General features: G+C 39.4%; 2 protein-coding genes across 2 annotated transcripts; both read right to left on the reverse strand.

The window, feature by feature from the left end:
• Positions 1 to 2,018: 2,018 nt before the first annotated feature.
• On the reverse strand, positions 2,019 to 12,472 carry LOC131468623 (calcium/calmodulin-dependent protein kinase type 1D-like). The gene is made up of 13 exons (XM_058643105.1): positions 12,247 to 12,472; positions 10,154 to 10,265; positions 7,344 to 7,469; positions 7,084 to 7,158; positions 6,848 to 6,986; positions 5,692 to 5,815; positions 5,353 to 5,428; positions 4,869 to 4,981; positions 4,697 to 4,775; positions 4,068 to 4,155; positions 3,448 to 3,797; positions 3,270 to 3,367; positions 2,019 to 3,018 (listed from the first exon to the last, which is right to left on the reverse strand). Exons 1-12 carry the CDS (start codon positions 12,362 to 12,364, stop codon positions 3,310 to 3,312), a joined length of 1,458 nt encoding a protein of 485 aa, XP_058499088.1. The 5' UTR covers positions 12,365 to 12,472; the 3' UTR covers positions 2,019 to 3,018; positions 3,270 to 3,309.
• Positions 12,473 to 17,961: 5,489 nt separating this feature from the next.
• On the reverse strand, positions 17,962 to 24,391 carry ccn5 (cellular communication network factor 5). Its single transcript, XM_058641879.1, has 5 exons — positions 24,111 to 24,391; positions 23,184 to 23,400; positions 22,442 to 22,690; positions 19,922 to 20,166; positions 17,962 to 18,549 (listed from the first exon to the last, which is right to left on the reverse strand). Exons 1-5 carry the CDS (start codon positions 24,171 to 24,173, stop codon positions 18,262 to 18,264), a joined length of 1,062 nt encoding a protein of 353 aa, XP_058497862.1. The 5' UTR covers positions 24,174 to 24,391; the 3' UTR covers positions 17,962 to 18,261.
• Positions 24,392 to 26,117: the final 1,726 nt, after the last annotated feature.

Consider the following 26,117-nt stretch of genomic DNA (forward strand, 5'->3'; position numbering starts at 1 on the left):
AAACAAAAACCTTGTGAAATGTGTCTGATCTTTGTCACAGAGAAACTTGGCATGAGCACTCACTGTAATAGCCAACATCACAGGATGTCGAGTCACAGATGTTCTGCTGGGTAATTAATCAGTTTAACAAATAGCTCATTGTGATTTCTTCTTAAGACTTCTAGTCTAGACAGATTACAGACACTCATCCTCTGCAGAGGACACAACATACAGACTGTGACGATAACCTTTTCTTTCCTTTTTTGCCACCAGCAGGTTTATGGTTCATACTTAATATACTATAAAATTAACTCTGACTTTATTGAACCATAGTAAACATTTCCTTTTGCACACTGATTTAGTTTATTTAAATCCTTGGAAATTCCTCTTACCATCAGCCTTGGCTGAACAGTTAAATGTTAGCATATTAAGATACTAAAGAATAACATAGTAAATGTTATATCTGCTGACATTAAGATTATACTTGTGTTAAAATTAAGGTCATGATGTAATCAGCAACTAATAGTAAGAAAACCATTGACTAATATTAGTTATTATTAGTTAGTGTTTAGTTATCATAAATGATTAATACGAACTCACTAATATTAATATTAATATTACTAATATTAGTAAAAGTTCAACAGCAAGAAACTAAAAAAAACAAAACACAAAAACTTGTCAGTGATGCAATGTGGCTGAATTGAAAAACAACCTTTCCTCCCCATTGGTCAGTGATGATGGTCAGATTTTCCCAAACAACTCTCTGCTAAGTTCACACTATCAATAATGATCTGACTGCTGTGGAGACCTTTGCACCACATTTCGGCTCTCCTCTGCTTGAATGGACAGTCTGTCTCTGACCTGGACTGAGGAGGGTTAACGTGCAGGTACATGTGTGAAAGCTCTTTCAACAGGAGCTCCGGGAAGAGAGGGGTGAGGAGGACACACATGGTTTTGTACAGAATGTGTACAGAAGAATCGTAAAAACATTTTCTGGGACGTCGCTCATAAAAGGCTGAAAGCTCAGTGTGTTATTCAGTGTGTCATTTAGAATTAGACTTTTTGTACTTTTTGTACTTTTTCTAGATTAGCAAACACTTTGATAAAAGCTGAAAGTTTCAGTTTGAACTAGGACACATTTTGTTATAATTATTATAATTTACTGTTTCCTTGTGCCGTAGTGGCCGTAATTAACACAGATTTAATCAGGGCAGTTTTTTAGCTTTGCAATATGCTGTTTGGGGGCCCCTAGTTTGCAAAAATGTAGGGATTCTTAACCCTTTACATCAGGGGTGTCAAACATATGGCCCACGGGCCAGAACCGGCCCACCAGAGTGTCAAATCTGGCCCGCAGGATGAACATGTTGCAGTATGATTAGGTTCTAATCATACAATAAATAAAATAAAATAAAATAAAGTTAAATACCATATTTTTTAGTTCCAAGGTTAGGGTTAGAGTTAGGTTATACCTGTGACTAAACGCTTTGTGCCTTTGTAGAGCCACTGTGATGTATTGTATTGTAGACACAATATTGTTGAAATTGCACTTATTTTTCTCAAGAAAGTTCAGGTTGTTCATATAGTGTTTTGTAAAAAGATACTTCATTAAATGTAAAACAAAGGGAAACATTTGGAGTCCTTGTTGCTTATAGTTTATCATGCTATTATTTTACTGGTCTGGCCCACTTGAGATCAAATGTGTGTGGCCCCTGAACTAAGATGAGTTTGGCACCACTGCTTTAGATGATCCATTTTCTTCTCACGTTTTTCTGCCCCATTAGGTTAATTTGTTTTTGATGCCATAACGCTGTATGCCATTAATATCCTCACTAATGGGAATGATGGGTACCTCTCTGTCATAGTCAGCAAACGTCACCCACTGTGTGACAGTACAGTCCAACGATTTTGACTCGCCACAAAATCACCAGCCACAGCTTATCATTGCAGCTTATTTTATTTATATCCTACATTTAAGAAAAAAAAAAAAAAAAAAAAAAAAGTATATAAGGGATTTAATAAACACATTAGACAGCTACGGATAAAGACAGGTCATTTTAATTCTCCTCAGATGAGGCTGATCATGCGGCTTTGGGTATAATATTAAAACTACATAAAAAACATAGTTACTGTTCAAAGTTAAGTGGAAAATAAAATGGGAGAATAACAAATGCAAATTCTGCAAACATTTAATAATGAACAAACATGAATGAGTGTCCATCTCTACATACAGCTGTAGAGACAAGAATAATTAATTATTTACAGGCAGACATGAAACATCTATTACTGTGAATTTACATGACCATTTACATTCTAGCACACTGATGGCATTAATCTCAATGTGTTTTTTTCCTGTTTAAATAAAGGTATAGGTAAATAATAGCAAGTTATACTGTTTTAACAGTTTTCTTTTTCAAAAAGAAATAGATACTTAAAAAAATAAAATACAACACAACTTTACAAGAATAAATAATATGGCTCTTCTGAAGCTGTGTACAGTGTTTCTTTTCTATTCTCTGAATGCAGGTCGGCTATAGGGTGATGATTTACACATGTTGTAACATGTTACCTCGAAAAAAGTGCCAATAAATGATTAAATTTAACACGATAAAAACTCAGGAAACCTGAAATAACATCAAGTGACATTTAGTGACATTAGAGATCAGAAACTGCTTCACCATGCACTGGATAATCATTCATATGGAGCTCCACAGCAGGTGAAACTGTCAAACCCACTTCTATATGAGAGTCAATCCTCTGAATACTGCGTCTGTGCATCTAACCCAAAGTGACTCAAGTGAATCTGAACGTGTGTGTGTGTACCGTCTGTGTGTGTACTTCTATGTGGTTGCTAGGAGGCATCATAGGCATACTTTCAAAAAATAAAAAATAAAATAAAGAAGATGTCCCACAGACTGCATGGACCTCGCAGATGTACTCAGGTAGATCTGTCAGAGAGGATCAAACACTTCTCATTCTCGGTACCAGGGGGAGCTGCTGACACACGACAGCTGCATGCTGAGTCAGCACAGCAACACTGACCTGCAGAGGGCAGAAAAAACACATTCAGACTGAGACACAGTTTCTCTGATGAGCTAAGTATTCAACAAAGCATCAACTGTAAAATCGAAATGTTACCTAATGTGTAACTCATGTTACAATCTTAACCACCATGAATTATCAGCAAAACAAGTGAGGTCTTTCTATAGAGGACCTGTTTAAATGCTACAGAAGAAATTCCCACAACGTCAAAACCGAGGTATGTGCTACCCAAATGCTTTACTGTAACTTACCGAGTAAAATGCTTTTCCGTGTAAGCTTCACACACAGCCTTCACATGATTGAGCAAACTCGAGTCTGCTCAATCTTTTCATTGCGGTTCTTACAATACCTGGAAGTAGAAAAAGAACGTTAGTCTTGCCTTGGTCACAGAGTCAGGATTTTAGAGCCTGAAATAAAGCTGGTACAAACCCATTAAGGTTGGCGGGCTCGGAGTGGTACACATGTTTGCCCTGCTCAGCTATAGTGGGTGCATGATGTGTGCCACAGTCGCTGTGACTAGCTTTCAGTGCGTGGTAATGGCTCTTCGGTTCGACGTGGCTCTGGGGCAGGGGTATGTGTGTTGTCCCCTGTGCATTCTCGCTGACCTCCACCCTGCTGGGCTCAAGCTTGTCTGGGTCGAGCCGTTTGCGCGGTTTTGTTGGGGAAGACAAGTCGATCACCTTGATGTCTGGGATACTGGCCTGCCTCACAACCAGCTCAGAGTGGGCCTGCTGCAGCTTCTTCATATGGTTGATGGCTACAGCAGCATTGAAGGCTTGCTGTACGGTAAAACACAAGAGACGTGTCTGTGAGTCATGCAGCTCGGTCTGGACGTCGGATGCATTTTCCACTCAAGTTTGGACAGATTTTTTCTGCTTAGCATTGAAGTACACTACATCAGCCCGACATCAATTCTCAGTGGCCTTGATTACAGAAATATATCTTGTGAAATGGTCCTTAATCAAGAAGGCTTGAGGAGGGCAACCGATTAAACTGCATGTCCCCAATGAGATTACCACATCATAGCCAAGAAATCAATGATGACTGACCTTCCACTTGGACTTGGCAAAGTTCTTCTGGATCTGGACACTCACGGAATAGTAGATGTCCTGGCTCCGGGCCGTCTTTCCGATGATCCTGGAGAAATGAACGACAGAGCAGAATCCGCAGATTTACTTTATGTAAGACAGAATCCTGATTCCATCTGCATGACCTAACGCTGTGTGGATAAACTCCCCTCTCTTGCCCTTCACTGTTTCTATCACCATGAGTCTCCAGTCTAAAATAAAGCTCTGTGACAACATCGGATGCTTATATATTTAATAATCTTACAGATGATACAGAAAATGGTATTATGTGATATTCTGTATGTCTTATAATATCTTAGGTTGACCTATGTTACATACTGTATGTTGATGTGATGTGCATGACACATGTGATGAACTTCCTGACGGATAAAGACGGTTATTTGACTAGAATTTAAGTAAAAAAGAGTACACTTTAATAAATCTAAGATACATGTTTAAAAGCAACACTCACACTTGTACTTCACTTTACATCACTCTGTGACAGCCTCCACTAAATATTATAATTCCTCGCCAAACAGTCTATCCTTATATAAAAAATAAATAAAACATATGAACAACATAAGTAAACAAGGCAGATGACTGAAACTCACCAGGGATGTCTGAGCGCTTGATCAATGGTGTAGCGCATGTTGGGATTCTTCTGCAACATGTTGCGGATGAAATCCTTAGCTGCATGTAGAGATAGAGATGATGCACCATGTGGCAAAATAAAGATGGCAATGTGCACACGATAAAGGTTAGCTAAAAATTCAGTGTCTTTACCAGACTCGGATATGTCATCCCAGAAGGGCGAGTCGAACTCATATTGCGCCTTCATGATCTTTGAGAAGAGTCGTGTCTCGCTCTCTTCATAAAAAGGCGGGTATCCACAGAGTCTGCAGTCATGAGACAAGCATTTGTCAGTGTTTAACAATGTTGTCGGGAGTACAGGAGCAGGCAAACATTAACTTAATCATTAACCGGCAGTGGCTTGAAATCTGAAAAATCTGGCTTAATGAAATTAGTTTTAGGTTCTCCCTTTAAACTGATGAGTGAAGTAATGATTATTGACAGCATGTTTCTGTGTCTGTCTGTCTCTGAGCAGCACTACTCTACAGTAGGTTATGGCCCATGAAAAAAATGATTACATTCATTGAGCCAGACATGGATACAGATTCTAGATTTGTTTTTCTCGATACAGTCGTTATACTGACAGTGTGGGAAAAGGAGATTTAGCTTTATGTAGTTTAACATAATTAATACTCACAAGATGTAGGTAATAACTCCAATTGACCAGCAGTCCACAGCTTTACTGTAGGGCTTCTGTGCCAAAACCTCAGGAGCTAAAAGTGATAAAAAAAACAGGTCAAAACAGTGTCTTACTGGGTTTACACCTTAATAAAAAAACTGTCATATTACTATATGAAGGTCAGAAGGAGTTGCACTGTGTCTTTGTGGATCTAGAGAAAGCTTATGATTGGGTGCCAAGAGAGGAACTATGGTGTTGTTGTGAGGACGAGTGGTGCGGGACATGTTGTGCAGTTGCAGTGATGGATGGGTTCAAGTTGGAGGTGGGATTAAATCACGGATTAGCTCTGAGCCCTACCGACATATCCTGGAGTGCCACAGGCGGTCGACATGATGCCACTGTCCACCATCTTGGACAGGCCAAAGTCACTGATCATCAGCTTGGAATGTTCATCTGCGCTGTAGTACAGAATGTTCTCAGGCTGCACAAAAACAACAGACAGAAATCTGTTTAATGAAGAATGCCTGGTATTTCCCCGGCTGTGAAACACATTTTTGAATATTTCACCTTATATAAAAGTAGCATTCCATTGGCTTAAGATGTGTCTGCCAGTGAAAGTTAAGGTTTTTGCTGTCTAGAGTAAGATTTAAAGATAAAAATTACTTTAGTGTGGAAAAAATCCCCAAATTTAAACCTCACATTTGCTTATTATGGCCAAAAAAAAAAACCCCCAACAATTTCACTGTGCCATTTATTTTTGAACTTAACAAGAATGGCAGAGAGGGACAAATTAATTCAATTAATCTTTATTTACCAGGGACAATGCAGTGAGACATAGTGGACATAAAGTGCGTCTGATGTACTGCACATAGAGTATATAGCAATTTGCTAGTTTGTCCCTGGCTGGGTTTCTCAGAAATAAAAACTGACAAAAGCGCCTTCATTCATCTATGTAGCTGCTGCAAAAACACAAGGGCAAAACAAACGTTGTAAAATATTACTGTTGAGTTGCTGGTGTATGAGTTTTATTACCTAGTCTACCCGTTTCCAGTCTTTGTACTAAGACAAGTTTACTAGTAGCTGAATGTACATAATGTACATGTAGCTGGAGTGTTGCTTACTTGCACAACCGCAAGAAGCTTTGCCCATGAGAAATGTGATGTAAATATTATGATGATGATGATGATGGTGGTATGGCATGTGAGAAATTCTCAAATGTATGGTGCTTTTTGCTTTAAGTTCACTGCTCAGTAAGTAGCCAATGCAGCCAGTGAAAGAGAAATGTGTTATTTTCATTCCAACAACATGGTTTTATTGAAAAAAATAAAAATCTTAATGGTGCCTTAAAACACTTTTAACTACTTAAAATCAATCTCTTACAAACTGGACTGATTAAATAAATAAATAAATATATGTAAAAAGTTGTCACGGTCAAACGCAAAAATCTTCTCATTTACAGGTAAATGTTTGGTTTATTGTGCAGTTGTAGTCCCATTAGCTGACAGGTTCATACCTTGAGATCACGATGCACTACATCATTTTGGTGCAGATAGCTTACGGCCTGCAGCACCTGCTTAATCGCCTCACTAGCATCTTTCTCTGAGTAAACTCCGCGCTCCAGGATACGGTCAAACAGCTCACCGCCTGAAACCCTAGAGGGAACAAGATCAACATCGTGACACTCTTACAATCTTACAATCACCCATTTTAATTACTGCACTGTATGATAAGCAAAGTTGGACAACTCACAGCTGCATGACAAGGTAGTAATGGGACTGACTTTCATAGAAATCCTCCATCCCCACAACGTTTTCATGCTTGAGTCTGTTTGAGAAACAAAATAAAAGCACTTTTATCACGAGTCATGGAATTATCCCATAATTGGGACAAGAATTGACTTATTGTTTTAATATAAAACACAACCAAACAACAACAGCAGAACAATGGGATTACTTCCCACACAAGCGTCAATTACAATCAACGAGACAATATATAATAAACTGAATCACCTCCTCAAGACGGCAATCTCGTTCTCCAGATTCAAGTCCCTCTTCTGTTTCTTCTTCACACACTTCATGGCAAACAATTTCCCCGTCTTCCTCTCCTTCACCATGTAAACTTCTGAGAACGCTCCTCTGTTCATTAACACACACATAAAGCATTGGCCATGAGTTCATGAGCCTGGCAACACAGTTTCACATTCAAAAATAAACAACAATCATCTTTGAGTGAGTCTCAATCAATACATACATGAATTTCGCATTTTATTTATTTGAAATATTTGCACTTTGAGAGCTTTTTGGCTGTTTTATTCTTCTTACCTAACTGTATAACACAGAGATGGAATCTTTCCTTGGTAGTATATCAAAATAGGAAATAATCACGCAGCAGCAATAGCAACATCAAGGGACTCAATTAAAACCAGCTAAACATCCCTGCGGCTTAACTATTCACAGGTCAGTGGCTTATTATTCTCCGTGCTGCTACATGCTCATGCTCTCCTCCGTGTTGTGTGGGAATACTTGTCCCGGCAGGGTGGATTAGGCTCCTAATCCCTGACACACCTCTTACTTCTTACATACTGTCCAGTACAGGTGAGGTCACAGACAGGTGTCAAGGCCAGAACATAATACAGCCCTGTCCTCTCTCACTAAGAGCATGAACCTGACCCTCACCGATGAAGGAATGCACACTGATGAAGATCAGCATACATGAAATTTTCTATTTATTATAAATAATTAAGTGCTATAATTATTTTTTGGAAGATATTGTTTTGACTGCCTTTCACACACTCACACGTACTATAACGTGTCACCACAGGGAGGCAGACAGGAACAAGAAACCAATGATCATATCCAGAGTTATCATCACAGTGCTTCACATTACAAAGTCTTTTTTTCCTCTCTAAGATCTCCTTGAAAACATAGTAAATGACAGTGGGCATTTACAAGTCACTTGACATGCCAGCTTCAGTATGTAAGCTTATAAACTAGGAGCATGTTGTCTCAGCAGAAATGTTCCTCTTTGATGGGATATTCTCCGAGGAAACTGCATCCTGTTGCTAGGAAACAAATAGGATGTTGTTTTCACTCTGCGTGATGAGGCCCAAAGGGAAAGAATGTATTGGCCTTTTTTACGCAATCTACTTTTCCCTCTGGATTCTATTACTTTAAGACAGGAAGCCAAAGAGGATGTAAGACAAATTGGCAGCAAAGTTCTGTGTTCACCTTCAACACAAGTGAAAAGCAGAATCACTTTCAACATGATCCTGACTACTTATATTTTAGTTTTTAGTTTTTAGCATCATTCTGTTTTGAACAATTTTATTCTTTATATGAAGCTCATTAAAAGCTTTGTTTTTCAAATTGTTAGACATTTAGACAATAGATTTTGCTGTATTCTCCAGTTCTCCTTCCTCCTCTTCCCTCAGCACAGAACTCATCTGTTTTTGCCAAAAACATGCTGATGTCACACTGGCAGTGCTTCCTCGCTAACACCTTTATTTACTGCTGGCCTCTGATCTGCTGTTCTCAAGCGGCTCGCTGCGTGCTGCTGCATAATAATGCTGAGCTCACAAGAAATAAGGACATCACAGAGACCGTAAACGGAGTGTGTACAGTATACACGAGCGTGTTGCAAAACATTTCAAATGTAAACTTGAAAAGTGCAGGCAGTGTTTTTTTTTAAACTAGTTCTCTTGTATTTAAACAGCAAAATCCTTTCACTGTTTACTGTTGTTATTATATTTCTGACTTTTGTTTAACATCTCAGTCCTGGAGAACACTCAGGTCATCTGCTTATTGACTGTTAATGATCCTAAATGTTAGAACAACAATTTTTAAAAACAGACCCAAAGACCTGCCTTTATTTATATTTTAAAATATTTTAGTTTTATATTTTAGTTTTAGTTTGGGGTATTTTACATGATTTGATATATTTATGTATTCATGTATTATTCTTATTTCTATTTCATTTTTTATTTGGCTTTGATAGTTAATTTCATTCTGCTTTATTATTATTATTATTACTATTATTATTATTATTTATTAATATGTATCATTTTTATTTTTGTGTGACTATAACTCTACCACTGAGATGGTGTTTCCTCAGTTCCTTTTGTTATGTATGATTGATTTTCATATACTGAGGTTTGCAAATGTGAAGTAATGTTGTGTTATATTATATTATATTATATTATAGTATATATGAAAAGTACAATACAAATAAAGATTGATGGATTTAAATGTTTTATAGCTGAGTATTTATATGTTGGACAAGACAATTAGCATAAAATCATTAAAAAAAATATTTGTTTGAATGAATTTGATTGTTTGAAACTTCTTATGGCTCATAATAAAAAAGAGATGCAGATTATTTTTTCATGTTAATTCAAAGATACATATTTAACACATTTATGTCAGCTCTACTTTGCGTCTTTCTTGCATTTCTATATACATATTAATAGTTATATTTTTTGAATTCATGTTTTTGTGAATGGTCTGACCACCCTTAGCTCCGTCAGCCACAGTGTTTTATTGTCTAAGACTTCGGTCAAGTAGGCTTCCTTGTGTCAATCCAATCAAAGCGGTAATCTGTCCTCCAACTCAAACAGCATGTTGCGAGTCAGTAATTATGTCCTGTCTGTCCTGTTTCAAGATAAAAGGTTTACTGCAGCTTCCCTCAGAATCGCTACAAAGAATATCTAGACATGAAAAAATATTCTCAGAGGAAGAAATCTACGAAGACCAAGCAGTAAATAAAAACCAGGTAGGTAGTTAATATTTAGATTTCTTGATGAATGTAAGTTAAATGCACTTACGAGCCCAGCTCCTCCATGAAATCAAAAACTTCCTGGATGTTTTCAGTGTTCTTCTTCCACACGTAGTCGGCCTCCTGACGACCCATGTCTGCAGTGGCTTCTACAGGGATTTCTTTCAGACGTGAAGGGAGAGAGAGAAGAGTAGATGTCACTCAACACAGTAGGTCCACGACACTCTGGAGGTGTGGATCCTGTGCATGCCGTTACACCAAACACACACATATAATCCTCTATTAATATCCAGACGCATCATCATAAACAGAAAAGTCCTTTGGGATTATTGAGCAGACATGATAAAGCAGGTATGAAGATTGGTTTGTCTCATGCTACTGCTCAGACTGTCTGCAGGAGGACGCAGCAGCTCAGTCTTTGTCTGGCAGACAAAAGGTTAGCGCACTAATCCGTGCTGCTGTAACTAGTACATGAGAGGTTAAACAACAATGTCAGGCTCTGTCCACACAACTAGTCTAACGGAGAATTTAAAAATGCCACAATATCCCAATGTTCCACAGGGAAAATCACTTATAAGGCAAGTTTACTTGTAGAGCACTATTCATACACAGGGCAACTGAAAGTGCTTTAAAAGGGCATAGAAATACATTAAGAAAATCATAGAATAAAAGCAAGACACTGAAATAACATTAAATGAACATTACAATTAAAATAATGAGAGATAAAAGTGTGATTTTCCAAATACAAAGTGCAGAATTTAAGAATTTAAGAAAAAGCTGCAGTAAACTATTATGTTTTCAGGCCTGAGTTAAATTGTTATGTACAGTGTGCAAGGATAAGAAAGTTGGAGAGAAGAGGAGACTTATCTAATAAAACCGAAGGTACTGAGAAGGATTAGGGACATGTCAAAAGAACAGGTTACCCAGTTTAGTTTCCTGTCCTCTTTTCTCTTATATAAGGGATTAGTAACTCTTCATCTCGAGAGCTGGCCTCGTCACAGCTCCAAAGCTCAAACCTCAAACAACTTCTGACGCACAACTTGTACAAATGATCCACTTTTACCTCTGAAATTAGTTATGCAGCAAAATCACTAAATAAATCCATTTTCATGCCATTCCAAATCATATCAGGATTAACATATACAGGCACTTCTCCTGTATCTGCACAGCCTGAAAAAACATGTCTGTGCACCCATTAGTGAGCTCTGATCGTCTCATGTCTCACTTATGCAACAGGAGATTTTACAGCTGAAAAGCTGGAACAGATTTCCCTGTTGTTCTTCCTGGCTTCACCTGCAGTGACCCTTCCATTGTGATGCTTGTCAGGTCAGAACATGCAAACCTGCTACAGAAACTCAGACGGATTCACACTATTGTGGCAGTGGATTCTCGTCTCTCTTCTCACAGAGAAACACGGTGGATGCTGCAGAGCCACAAACAGCACAGTCAAAGCTTGCAGCAGTGTTCTCATTTTCATACAGCGAGATGATTTTTAAGGATTTAAGGTGCACATTATTATCTTAATGAATGACAATCTGATGTGTGTGACAATCTTTGTTTAAATAAAAAATAGATCAATAAATCTCAAAATTACAATATCATCAAATGTCTTTTTTTTGTCCACAAACCAAAAAATACGTAGGTTTGTTTTTGTTTGTCTTAATAACAAGTAACACAACCAAAACAAACCCTAACCCATGATCAAAATAGTGTTTGATTGATTGATTGATTGATTGATTGATTGATTAATTCATTCATTCATTCATTGATTCATTCATTCATTCATTCATCATTGCAGTAGTAAACACTGATAATAACTGTGCAGGTCCTTTTCTCTGCTTTCATAACACAAGCAGAAAAACAATGCGAGGACTCTGCGGCAAAACTCACATCTGAGACAACAACACCAGCGAGTGCAAGCAGGAATCATTAAAGTATGCATGATTTTAATGTTTAATGCTCATGCCAGAAGACTACTAAACCACTTTGTTCTCTAACGGAATACAAATGAAGCAGCACCCGCTGCACTGTGCCTGTGGCTGGAGGGTAAACTAAAAAGCTAAAAAAAAAAAACCAGAGATCATGTTTGTCTATTTTATACATATCAACACAAAATGTATTCATGCAGTCAATGGTACTTACCTAGAGACCTAGAGGAGCTCTGCTCTGACTCCGCTGTCAAAAGCTCACTGAGGTGTGGACAGATAACAGCACCAGGCGTCTCACAAATACCTGTTGTCAGGTCTGAGATTACATCCATGGAGAGGGAGAGAGAGAGAGAGAGAGAGTGAGGGCGAGAGGGAGAGAGAGGGGGAAGACACTCTCTCAGACAGACTTCAGCTCTGCTGCTGCTGCATCTTTGCACACACTGTTGCTATCTTATGTAGAAAACAGAGAAGAGTAGTAAACCAGAACGATTCATAAAAGAAGACGTTACTATGCAAATGCCTGCACAGTTACTGCAGTGGACTATACCATTGTGTTGTTGATGTTGTTATATTGCACACAGCCGGCCCTAGGCATAACAAACTAAGCAGCTGCTTGGGGCCCCTTGGTCACCCCCAATGGCATGGAAAAAAACAAAAACTTTTAATATTAAAGAAATGAAATAGGCGACACAAACATTAAGATTATACTATGTACACAAAAGGGCAAAGTATTTCTGATTTTACTACACTTGCTGATAACTGCTGTGCAGCTTTTGATTGTATATAGTTTAAAAGAAAAGTTAAAGGTTTTAAGAACCAAAAGCTAGCCTGGGTGAACACAGCTGAATATACCAGGTATTGCTATGCAGACATGTCCAGCAACGACACCATTTTGTCCAACCAATCAAAATCAGGGTTTTCTCCCCTAGAGGCGGGGTTAGCACGATGATAACAGAGAAGTGACGTCTAGCAGCGACACACTCTCTGGCTGTTTTAATTGCAATCCACCCTCCTCCTCCTCCTCCTCCACCCTCTGCCAAGGGTTTTTAGTGTCTTCAGCATACTGATGTAATCTGAATCATTCAGCTGCGCAACAGCACGTCGTTGCTGTGGTGAAGTGTATGGAATTATACTGTACACATGTGCAGTGATCGATCAGATTCAGTTTAATGAGACAACATTAACTCACTCATACCAGTGTGCAGGAGGAACATCAACAGAGGAGATGCTCTGTACTTTCAGCTACAAGAGGAATGAACTGAGAAACTACATCCTTAAATATTCATATATAATCTAAAGATAAGTTTTATAAGTCAACCAAGACTCATTCACATGCTGAACCCGTAAAACGTAAAGTCCATATTGTCAGAGTATGAAGTATCAATAAATAGTATGCTGATCATATATCACATCAATGAAGCAGTTTATTTGAATATCTCTGCATTCTTTTGTTATGATGAAATTGTCATCAATGCTCATCACATCTGACAAATGATGTGGCATATTTGCAAACCTATCTCGTTATAACGTGATAGTTTTACTTTTCCGTACAACTCTGACCTTAAATATTAAATCTTAATCCTAACAAGTTCCTTGGGAGTGAAGTTCTCATTAGGACCAGTTTTTGGTCTCCATGAGGACTATGGGTGTAAAGCCTAAGAAAATAAAAAAATACTGTGCTGGGACTGTTAAATGTGTGAAAAAGTAGCACATGTTTGCTTCACCCAGTGTGCTGGAGCCTGAATTATTAAACCCAACTTGGTGTTACCATGGAAACTTAAGATGTCACTTAAGATATCACCAAACCAAGGAGAACTGAAAAAGTACATGGTAATTCTGTTTGGCTATGTTCAGATTATAACATTGTGCAAACCCAATTCAAATCGGATTCAGTATTGATCAGATTAAATGGTATCCAGTAACTGCCACGGCTGCCCTTTCAAACCGCACCCATGTGCAAATATATGGTACCTTTGTGTGCATGTTTCATAAAGAGCAACAGAAAATGTCAAACAGAAGTGTAAGGTAAGATAAGAAAAGATAAAACACATTTAGTTTTATTTATACTTTATTTAGCCAGGAAGGTCCCACTGAGATACAAGATCTCTTCTTCCAGGGAGTCCTGGATGTACCTTTTTTTTCGATCCTCATAGCAGAAATCCAGAAACAGAAGCTATCACAGTGAATTTGTGGGTAAGATTTTGCTTGTTGTTCTGCTGCATGCAGGTCTAATGATGTCAATGCTCAACATGTGTGTAACTACAAACATCCACATGGATTCTGACATGATGATTCTCATTCAGGTTGCATGGCCACGTGTCACTATCATCAGTTACGTCAACAGAATTCTTTTTGAACATAACCTTAGAGTGACACTGACCTGTGGGTTACAAAATGGCTGTAATTCGCTCATCTTGACCTCGTTGCTCCAGTGTCCTCATCTCCATCATCCCCAGGTCCTCAGCCTCAACAGGGTGTGATGGCACCGTCTCAAAAGGGAAGTTAATAGGTCTCATAGGTCATGGAAAATAAACAAATAAAACATATCTTTGCACTTAAACAGTTGCAGAATCTTCCATTCAGCTGGCTTTAATGCAGACAACAACTCTGCACATCACAACATGACCAACATGGTGACTACACTCCTCAGTGACTGCACGCAAGATACTCTAGCGACCTCTATTGACTCTAAGCTGCAATAGCATGCAAAAGTCACTCTAAAACACATTCCTCATCAACTTACCCACTCTCTCTGGATTATTACCCAGGACACTAAGACTCTGCTGATCCGTGGGGAGGGGAAAAACTTTTCTCGTACCCTGAGCTGCACGCTTGGCATCTCTTTCCTCCTGAAGCTCCATCGGTGATGTCACAGATGAGAACAATAAAATGTATTGAAACGTCAGAGACTCGTGGATGCTGATGAGCAAAAGAGGAGGAAAAACACTCTATGTAATGTCTAATCTCTATTTAGTGCCGATGGGATCTCATTTAATACGGGTCTCAAATTATTATTAACACAACACATTGTACAATACAGTATATTTAAATAATTCAGTGGTACTAGCAGAATTGACTTGACTTGATAGTGTTGTATTTGTGTAGAAGGGACCAAACAGACCACACAAACACGTGAGTCACTCATGGTACATAAAAACACAGACTGAGGGCCCAGACATGAACTTCAGCTGGTTTGGAAAATATCATTAATCAGCATTTCTTTGTGCTGTGTACACAGTGAACTCTGCTCACAGTGAACATACAATGGCAAGGAGCCTGTAGGGTCTGTAAGCCAGTAGAAAACAAAAGAAGGGAAAATGTCACCAACAGGAAAAAAAAAAGGTGTTTCATCTTAACATGTAATGGGACAAACGAACCCAGAGACATCAAACATTGGTCGTCGGCCCTCTTGCATGTTTGCAACCAGTCGCTTTTTTGTTGCAGACGTGGAAATAATCCACGTTATTTGTATTTTGTGTCTGCACATCAGCCAGTGGATCCCAAACAGTGCAGCAAAGTATCACAGGCACAGAGAGTGTACAGAATATCACATCTACATTAGCTCATTCACTGTCTCTGAAAGCCAGGGCTCACTTTTTTTTTTTTTTTTTACTTTTTTATGCTGCACAAACTCCTCGCGCACCAAAGGCTGTAAAAAAAAAATATCCCTGCTCTTGTGAAGGAATAGTTGATCAAGAGACAGAGTCCATCAGCGCCACCCTGTGACTGCCTGCTGCTCAGCTGGTTTAGTGAAGCCTAAGCTTCTTGTACCATTTTTGCCCAGATTTGAACACTATCTGCCATCGACAATAGCCAACTCATTATTGTAGATTATAGACCAATTATGTGAAAGTTGCAGTCGCAAAGTGGTTATGCAGTCTTTTCAGAAATGAATCATTTGTTTTGGATAAATGTGCATAATACTGACTACTGAGTGTATATATTACAAATAAGGGCAGTTATACTATTCTTATAGCACACGTTTTTTCCACACTACAGCAGCAATCAAGAAGTAGTGTGATGAATATAAATAGTAATCATGCCCATGTGATGTAGATTTCAATGCATTTTGCAACATAATTTAAATTCTGGTTTTTACCCCTCACAAAGAAGCAATAACTTAGATTTCTTTTCATATTTGGTTCATAAAATGTCCAGCTCAGCCAGTTCTGAGTTCAATCAAGAAAGTAACTTACGTTTATACCAGTTTGTCTTATTCTTATTGTTATGATTTTCCCTGCACTGATTATAAAAGTATTCAAATAAAGATTCTGAAGCCTCAACAGACGCTATTGTAAAAATATCGTGATACTGCACTCGGACAAAAAAAAAAAAAACAACTTCACTCGAACATTTATCAAAACTTGTTTCATTTTCACACAAACAATAACTTGTGGTGCTGCGTATTTCATTTAAAAGCAATATGAACATTTGAAAAGCTACAGTATGTACAGAATAACTACAAATCTTTGGCTGTAATATAAAAAAATCAAGTACAACTGCAGGAAACATGTAAAGCATTAGATTTTTAACTGTACAGAAGAGACTTCTGCACAGAAATATTTACAGCAAAAATAGACAATGAAGAAATAAGTGCAATGTCATCACATTCACACACACACACACACACACACACACACACACACACAAAACTAGACCAGTTTGTATCAGTCACACAAGAAAATATGACCTGTCAACACATCTGAGTCATTCTGTGGAATTTCTGTCTAACAAATGTGTATTTCTCATTCATTTTAATGTGCTCTTTGAGAGTATACTACCTGTTAGCAAAGTAAATGCCTCTTTAAAACTATCTTCATGAACATGTGCAGCGTGGTCAGCTGTCCACAACTCATAGCAACTCTCATGGCAGGAGTTACTTTTGGATTGAAACCTTTACATTTCTTGAGATCTTCCTCCTTATCTGTCAACCTAACATGCGTAGAGACCAACGTTAATATGGCCTTTGCTCACAGAGTGTTCTACAGATGAAGGTCCCGAGAGTGAAAACTAATATATGCTGCTCCTTTGACATGAAATAACTCACAGGGTGATCTGAAATCGTAACTGATCTCTGTGGAGGAGTTTAAAGGATCGAGAGGATAACTCCCTTGGTCGATATCACTGCTTCTAATTTATTGGCAAGTCCATTTTTAGAAACTGCACCTGCATCATAACAGGTTTTGTCCTTGATCCTGCATTGGTTCAGATGCTGTGCTTTTACTTATGTGTTGTGTGTAACTGTTGCTATGCTGCCCCCCCCCCCCCCCCCCCCCCCCCCCCCCAAATCAATAGTCATGTATAACTGGCAGCAGATGAACCAGCCATGGTCAAATGTCAGGCAACTCCTCTCTTCCCTGGCTGTATTCACTAAGTGAAAATGACGGATAGCTGTTGTGGCCCTGAATGTCAAATGTCAGTGATAAGGAAAAGGGCAAAGGGAAAGCATTTGATTTAATTTCCCCTCAGGGGTTAATTATCTATGAATAAACTATTTCTGGATGTCCTGGGATCGCCAAAGATCCTTGGTGGTCATCCACAGTAGGATGAGGGAAAGTTTATCTAAAAGATGCCAGTTTTTACTGCAGGTCTGGGACCATTTCAACTCCTGGTTGAAAAGATAAAAACACGGTTTGGTGATTTACTGCTTAAGGTGCATAGTGAACTCTAAACTGGTCGTTTTTGCAGAAGCTACCATGTTGGTGTGAAAAAACCGACTCATGTGACGTCCAAAGCTTTGTATCTATATTAAAAGGTCACAGTGAGGCTATATCAGTGCAAATCAACAAGAATCCTAAAGGCCCACTTGTACTTTTTTATGCTTATTTAAACGTGGTTTGTGTTGAAATCTATACAATGCAGATTAGTGTCTTTTTACATGAAGCAATGACACTATAAACTAAGGTAAGACTGACCAGTTTTAATGGTCAGTGTAACATCTAGTTCCAGTTTTGTTTTTCCACTTTTTTTCTGCTTCAAAGAAAATGCTATATGCTGTGATGAAGTTTGTTGAGTTACTTGAGTACACGTTTAAAGAAGCTATGAATAAGTGCTGACAGAGGTCTGTCCCTGTGTGACGATCAGCGATCTTCCCAACTCAATGAGTTTATTATGTTCTCTTCCAGCATCCATTGATTACACGCCTGAATGTGAATCCACCTGATGATCCATAAGGTTTTTCCCCACTGTTTGGTCCCCAGCTCAGTTGTTAAAGTATCACTGTTCTCAGTCAGGGCCTGTATCCCCACAGAGCAGGGTTTGTGAACGGCGCGTAGGGGCAGTTGTTGTGACAGACACACGAGTGGATCATCATCACCGCTCGCTGCAGCAGTCTGCCAGAGGGGCAGCGGAAGGTCACCTGAGCAGTGGTGCTTTGGTAAGGCGTGCAGCAGCGAGAGTCAGTGCACTGTCCGCAGTACCGCAGGCGGTAGGCACGAGTGCTGTAGCAGCCGTGGTGAACGAGCCGAATGGGCCCTGGTGACGCGTAGCTGGCCTTGCACCGCCCCGGCCGTCCCCACTGCAGAAACAGCACACATGGAATGAGTGAGCAGTGATATAAGAATATGTAGATATAAATTAGACTAGAAATGCTGTTCCACCACACATAAGCAACACATATGCTGCTGAGTAAACTTTGACCTCATATTTAAGCATTTATTGCAACAAATGAAAATGCAGTGAGACTTGGCATTGACAGTTCCTCTCTTTAAACAGGAAGAGTGTGGGAAAGTACACCCAGGGGGCGATGCAGCGGATTGCAAAAAGAACTTGAATAGAAGTCTTTGGGGAATTTAACCGTCTTCCCACTAGACTTATATTTTCCTGAGAAGTAATTATGAAGAAAAAGAGAAAAATAGATGATAAAGTATGTCACATATGGGTGGACAGAGTGTGACTGACCTGGCTGCAGGTGACGTCTGTGAATTTCCAGTTTTCAAAACTGGTCAAATTGCAAATGTTGTTTTGCAATTGTTTATATACAGTACATCCATCTATCTATCTAACTATGGTTACAGCAAACACTAGACAGGGTTCATGACGGTGGATCAGTGGTAGAGCGAGTCAGCTTTCAACTGGAGGGTTGAGTGTTTCGACCGCTGTGTTGACAGCGGGTGAATGGGTATAAAAAAAAAGTGAGCTAGAAAGTGTGCTGCACAAAAATGTGCTGTATGAATGTGTGAGTGAATGGGAGAATGGAAAAACTGCAGTGTAGGTCAGTGTTTCCTAATCTTGGTCCCCGGAGATGCCTGCCTTGCATGTTTTAAATGGTTTCCCTGCTCCAACACACCTGATTCAAATAGTCAGCTCATCATCAAGCTCTTTCAAGCACAACCCAGTCATTTGAAGCAGATGTGTTGGAGCAGGGAGGGAAACATCTAAAACATGCAGGACAGGATTGGGAAACACTGGAGTAGGAAGAGCAGCTTTGAGTGATCATCTAAACACAGAACATTTACCATACATGGCAAAGGAAATATGGTTAGGGTAGTGTTAAAGTTTGGCAACTTGGTTAACGTTAGATAATGTTCATGATCAACAATAATAATCGTTATAAAAAAGCAGATGTCTGGTCTTCTACTAATTCAATGTCAGCACTGGACATCATCATGGTTGTGACCAGTGGTCACTAACTCATACTGCCAGGACACTGAGCTGTATTTTTCACTAAGTAAGAGGAAAGCCAGACTTTATAAAGAACATCTGTCCTAGCTCTTGTCTTTTTATTGGTGTTTGGGAGTTTAAATCTAGATTGTGGTTAGCTCATGCAGTAGCTCTGCCCCAAAAAAGAAAAAGAAAAAAACATGTATATAGTTAATTCTGTTGATGCAGTTGTGTCATTATTTAGCACGAGGGAGCAGTGTGTGGGTATGCATGTGCACGTGTCTCACCGTGTGTTTGTGGGGCACAGGTTGAGCTGCATTGCAAGGCCGCACTTTACAAAGTCGAGTCTCCATTTGCAGCTTGCAGGAGGGATTCTGGTTGGAGACGCGAGTGGACACGCCAGCACCACAGCTCTGCGAACAGGCACTCCACTTTGTGCTCTGCTCCACACAGGTGGAGGAGGGAGGTGGGACCAGCTTGTTGAAAGGACGATCCCTTGGCAGAGAGGGCCACAATTTGTCAGGTCTCATGGCTGGGAATTAACAGAAGACGATAAATACAGTACAGTGTGATTATGAAGGAATAGTAACAAGGAATAGTAACAAGGAATAGTGCTTCCACATGCTGTAAATAAGAAGGAGGACAAGACAGCTGCAAACATTAGACCAAACAATGTCAATGTCGCCCTCTGTTGGTTGGCTGCAGTAAAAGGTCATAAACCTATGATTGTAGATGAGCCAAAAAGAATGAAGGAAAAAACAAATCAGTTTTTACCACAGATAACTTCTGTCACATTAGGTCGTTCCTATCCATAAATCCATGTGTGAGTGCACAAGGAAACACAACATTGAGCACTATATTAAATACACAATGCAAAGTGCAACAGTGTAGGAACAAAAAATCTGGGAAAAAACTGCCCAGGCTAAAAAGATAGTAATAAATAAGTAGAAATACATGCATAAACACATAATACGTTCAATAAATAGAGCCCAGAAGTGTATATCACATAACCCTCAACCACAACTCCTCAAGTTAAGTTGCCTCTGAATTCAACAGCGTGTCAGCACAAGGAACTAATGGCTATTGAGTATTGGTTTGTCTCCCTGGGAGTTTGCACATAACGGTCTGATGCTATAAAAATGTGGTGAAAAACATTCACACCTGAGAAGCAATTGGTCAAATATTAGTATTGACTGGAAACCACTGGCTCCACTCTACTTTCATTTATGCACAGTGGGGAAAATGTCATTGTTTCCTGTTTGCAGTCTGTCATAAAACTATTTTATTTCTTGCCAAGTGTTTAATGAAAACATTGACAGAGAACTGCAAGTTCATATGAGGAATTTAAAGTGATTCAATTACGTTGTTTTTGTTTTTGCATTTTTGTCTTGTGAAGTTAATTTTTGCTCCTTCCAAAACTAACATGTAAAAGTCATAATGTTCATCTTATTTTTCGGCTCCGCACGGTGAGATTTGTTTGCAGGAACAAAGTGTTCCTTTGCTGTTCTCATAATATAGTTTGACTCAGACTGTCATGGAATTCGAAAATGTTTTGTTAAGAGAGGCTTCATTTCCCTGACAACAACTTTCTCTCACACACACACAAACACACACACACCCCTTTTTATGGAGTAGTTTCTACTTTGCTTCATACATTTAATTGTCACACAGCTGTGGTTGGTTGTCGTTATGCAACTTAATGACTGGAGGAAAAAAAATATCTTCTGACTTTTCCAAAGAAACTCTGGTATAAATATTTATACTTTGGGTGTTTTCATTTGCCTGGACACTCCCCAGCTTAACAAAAAAATACGTAGAAACTTCCAGACATGACCACCAGTGACAAAGATTATACAGATGACGGAAGTATGGCGTAAAGTTGCCATATGGTCTGATCATCACTGAGTAAAACTGAAGCCGAGGAAGTCACACAGTATGTAGAGAGACACATCTGGCACCAGCTTTTTACACTGGAAAATATGTTGTAACTGTCCAGCACTGATGTCATAGTAACATTTAAAGGAATAGTCCAACAATGTGGGAATTCATGAGCTTTCTTGCAGAGTTTAATGACTACTTTGAGAAACCGAGTCATAAATCAAACCTTTTTCAGTGATACGCATATTTGATTTGCATCAGGAGACTTAAAAAGTTACGTTAACACACCTAGAGCACCAAAATGTGCTTTTAATTGTCTTAAACCAACGTCAGTCCTTTTCAAACATGTCAAATATTTTTATTTTTTATTATTATTATTTTAACCCTTAAATTGCCAAGTTTTTTATCATAATGCACCTTCATTTTATGGTCTAAAAAAAACACAATAAATGACTTATTATTTTCAACATACTTCATGCAAACATTATTTTTGGTTTGATTATTGCGACCTGGTATACATGAAAGATTAGCAGAAACATTTCTTTATATGCATTTTTTTTTCATATTTCATATAATAATCATATTAACACACCTAGAGCACCATAGAGTGCTCATAAAAAAATAAGCTATAAAAATTTTTTTAAACCAACATCAGTCCTCATACACATCAACCATTAATTCAAAAATAGTTATTTGAATGGGTTTCCATGGTGTGTTAGTGTGTTAAGTTAACATTGTTTGCAATAGATACAAAAAATAATTGAGAATACTCAAAAATGTACAACCTGGCATACATTTTTAACAATATGCATGAAAAAAGTACTCTAGAAATTAAAAGGCAATAACACAAAAATGTGTCTTGGTGTGGTTAGGAGTTAATTCTGCTTCACTAATCATAAATCCTTCATCCGTGCACCTGTGGAGATTACCTGTGATTGCATCCTGGATGACCGTGTTCTCCAGGTTTTCACACACCCACTCTTTACAGCATTTCCCTGGAAGCCGCACATGCTGTGGGTTGGGACAGTCTGGAGTGGGAAGACGCCCAGTCATGGGACAAGCTGGCACACAGGTCACCCCTCCACCTCTGCAGTGGCAGTAAGTGTCGCAGGAGGGCTGAAATGACTGGCCGTCATGGTAAGTGATGCCGTTGACCTCACACCTCAGATCCTCCTGACCTGAAGGAAACACGGCACTCTGGATTAAAGTGGGGACACTTGATCGGGAAGAGAGAGGATTACATTTGGTGATGAGAGTGGAGGGAGGTGGATGGCTGCCAGGGGACACAGAAATGAAAATGAAAGAGGAAGAGGTGAGAACACATTAACTGCCGGCCCTGCCAGTAATTTTAGTTACACAGGAAACCAGGCCTCTCAAATGTTTGTCAGCCTATGAGTGTTGTCTCTGCAATCTATCATGCGCAAAGGCCAGTCATTAGAGGGAAATCTGTCAACAAAAGCCCTGGAAGTAGAAGCTGAAACATTCTGGAGACCTGGCAGAGCACTGCCGCCCATCAGGTCGTCCTGCTCGGGTGAGCAGACTCTAAACATTAACTGCCTGTCTGTCCTGCTCTGGCTGACAATCATCACCCACCCCCCCCTCCTTGTGTGTCCTCCGCTCCAACACAGACATGGCCCCTGCCTGGGTGTACGTTGTAGAAGAGGCACTTACTGACACACTCCCCTGGGTCTCCGGGGAAGCTGACGCTGTAGTCACACTGCAACTTTCTCTGAATGTCGCAAGGCAGCATCTCAGTGCAGGACTGGCCTCGCTGCCGGGCACACACCTGGCAGCATCGACAGCCATCCAGCACCAGTGGGACTCCTGCGGGGCACTGAGGGACGGGACCTGAGCAGACGCAGGGCATGTCACACACCTGGCACAACACCTGCGGGGACAACATGCACAAGGACAGGGCAAGAGAATGAAGAGGACAGCGTCAACTGTCAAGTATGACCACCACAAGCATTTATCTACACGATTGATCTAATTTCACATTTAGAAAAAGAACATTTTGTTGTATTCTCCCAGAAACTGCACAGCACTGATGGAGCCAAAACACAAGATTCAGTCTCACAAAACCAGAGTGGAAGAATCCCTTGGTGCTTCCAACAAAAACACGAACCATAAAATAGTCCACCTGTTGTTTTCATGCAGTGCCCAACAAGGGAATCCTACCACCTCTCACACATACACACTCTCACTGTTGTTATGTTATGAATTGAAAACACCATGGCTTTTATTTTACACAGATGTCTATAAGCCAATAGAGAACCAGGTGTTACAATCACTTTCCTTTTCAAATCTGAGAAGACAACATGATGCTGCCTATTTCCTTAGGGGAAAAAAATAAAAATAAAACCATATATAACATATGGATATATGATCACACAGACTCTGACTGACGGTCATTCACAGAACAGAAAATGTCATCAACCACATTTCAACAAAGTGCAGCCAAATCAGTGAAAATCAGTTTCATTCATCCAAATCTCATGCTTGTCCCATCTCGTCTTCGCAGTCTCACACACACACACAGAAACACACATTAATCTCATTTACAAGTAACTCAGTGAAATAAGCGTGACGAGGCCTCACCTGTGTAGCCACACACAGCAGTACAGCCACAGCAATGGCACAGTCACACAGCGGTCGGTCCATGGGGGCTGGTGTTGCTGATGGAGCTCAGTCTGTCTCTTTAACCTGTGTGACGGTGTGGTGCGACCAGTGCAGCTGTTTGTTCACTGCTCATTCTTGTGCCTGCTGACATTTATAAAGTCTGGACTCTGATGTCACGGGCTGACTACCGTGTAAACATCCACTGGACCGGCATCAGAAATGTTTCACATTCCTCCTCTCTGCTGCCCATTTCCACTCTCAGACACACACACACACACACTCAACTCTTCCCCCTCTTTTTCCTCTCCTCCCTCTCTTTCCAGTCTTGCGGCGCTCTGAGTTTACACAGCTTAACACGAGCTGAGGGGAGAAAAATACATTAGCCTGGTTGTCTGCAAGTCAAACAACCTCCGGGGCTTTTGTGGTAATGACTGTGATTTAAGATGATGAGAGCGTGTCTTGCCGATGTTTTTTAAAGCTGCTGGTCGGGTCAGATATAGTAGTTATAGTAGATATTTCCACGATTTCACGTTTTATCTCAAACACACAATTCCAGTCAATACTTAAAAGAGATTTAATCCCGAATGTCCTCCCCCTGGGTTTCCACGGTGTCATTGCAGCATGTCTGAGGTTTAACATGAACTTGAATCATTGTGATTTCTTTAAGAGCAGCCAGGAGAGAGTCTGGAAGTAAACAGGACACAAGAAAAACTTCTCAAAGGCGTCTTGTGCGAGACAGATTGTAACCAAGCTGCCAAATTACTACAGCAGAGGCAGCAGTGTTTTCACTGAGTCCAGAAAGCAACAGCTATCATTAACCCAAACAGCATGTGTGTGTGTGTGTGTGTTTTGTCTGCACATCTCCCAGCAGAGCCTCACGTAGCCAGACTGATCTGACCGACTGCCAGTGAGCCAGACGTGACTGAGAGCTGGGATGGTGATGATGGGAATGCTGTTATTAAGTGGACATTTTAAATATGATAAGCATGAGATGAATCAGGCTTACACTGATGTCTGTGACAAACTGTATGGCAACACGTAAAATAGATATGAAGAGTTTTACTTAGGGTTACTTAAACAATAAGTCATTGCAAACAAATGGTCAGCGTGTACTGTCTGCAGTGTAAATGGTATTTTACTGTATATTTGTAAGTAAATGCATGATATCAGGTCTCATTATCTGTTGATGGAGTTAACATTGAGGAAGTATCTAGGTTTGGGTTTGTGGGAGTTAATATGGATGAAAAAAGGAAATGTTTTGTATCTTGTGTTAAAAAAGGTGACAAAGTCGAGTATGTTTTAGATTGTAACACAATGACAATGTTGTACTGTTCACTTATATAGTTATTTAGTTATTTATTATAGTTATAGTATGTTGTAACATGTAATATTATGCCATTGCTTTTAGCGAGAAAAGAGCAATTAGAATCGTTCATAAAGTTGAATTTGGAGAATATACCAACAGATTATTTATTATGTCAGGGTTATTGAAACTTATATAACATTATTAGTTATGTTCAAAGCCAAAAACGAAAGTATTGCCAGAGAATATGAAAAAGACGTTTGTGTGTTTATCTCAAAAGATGAAACTCACAGGAGAAGATTTGGTTTTAAGCATCAGGTTGCTCAGGAACAAGTGTGTATTTGTGCTGTTGGTGTAAAACTTAAACAACAAATATGCACTAGTTTGTTAAAAATAAATAGCAAAATTTTACTTTTATGGGTTATTTTAGTTTTATGTTGTTGTCATCAAGGGTGTAGTTGATGTTGTAGATAACTGGAAATGACAGACCATCTGTGATTTGTTATAATAAGAAATCGTATTCTGCGCATGTGAAATATACAAAATATGAATTTACGCATCAATGTATTGTATTGTGCAATTTCATGAAAGGAACGCATCAATTATTGATTGATCAAAATGTAGTAGACACACAACAGCATTGTAATAGTGTTGTAACAGTACGGTAATAATCGTGTCATACT

Source organism: Solea solea, chromosome 11, assembly GCF_958295425.1.
Source record: "Solea solea chromosome 11, fSolSol10.1, whole genome shotgun sequence".
NCBI classification, from domain to species: domain Eukaryota; kingdom Metazoa; phylum Chordata; class Actinopteri; order Pleuronectiformes; family Soleidae; genus Solea; species Solea solea.

What these genes read in the sequence shown, in the direction of transcription:
- LOC131468623 (XM_058643105.1), bottom strand. Translation starts at nt 12,364, where the DNA reads ATGGATGTAATCTCAGACCTGACAACAGGTATTTGTGAGACGCCTGGT. An exon ending in GAGCTCCTCTAGGTCTCTAG is followed by an intron (nt 10,266 to 12,246) that starts GTAAGTACCATT and finishes CACGTCTGAAAG; the next exon opens with AAATCCCTGTAGAAGCCACT. An exon ending in TACTACCTTGTCATGCAGCT is followed by an intron (nt 6,987 to 7,083) that starts GTGAGTTGTCCA and finishes TGTTCCCTCTAG; the next exon opens with GGTTTCAGGCGGTGAGCTGT.
- ccn5 (XM_058641879.1), bottom strand. Translation starts at nt 24,173, where the DNA reads ATGGACCGACCGCTGTGTGACTGTGCCATTGCTGTGGCTGTACTGCTG. An exon ending in TGCTGTGTGTGGCTACACAG is followed by an intron (nt 23,401 to 24,110) that starts GTGAGGCCTCGT and finishes TTGTCCCCGCAG; the next exon opens with GTGTTGTGCCAGGTGTGTGA. An exon ending in CATCCAGGATGCAATCACAG is followed by an intron (nt 20,167 to 22,441) that starts GTAATCTCCACA and finishes GTTAATTCCCAG; the next exon opens with CCATGAGACCTGACAAATTG.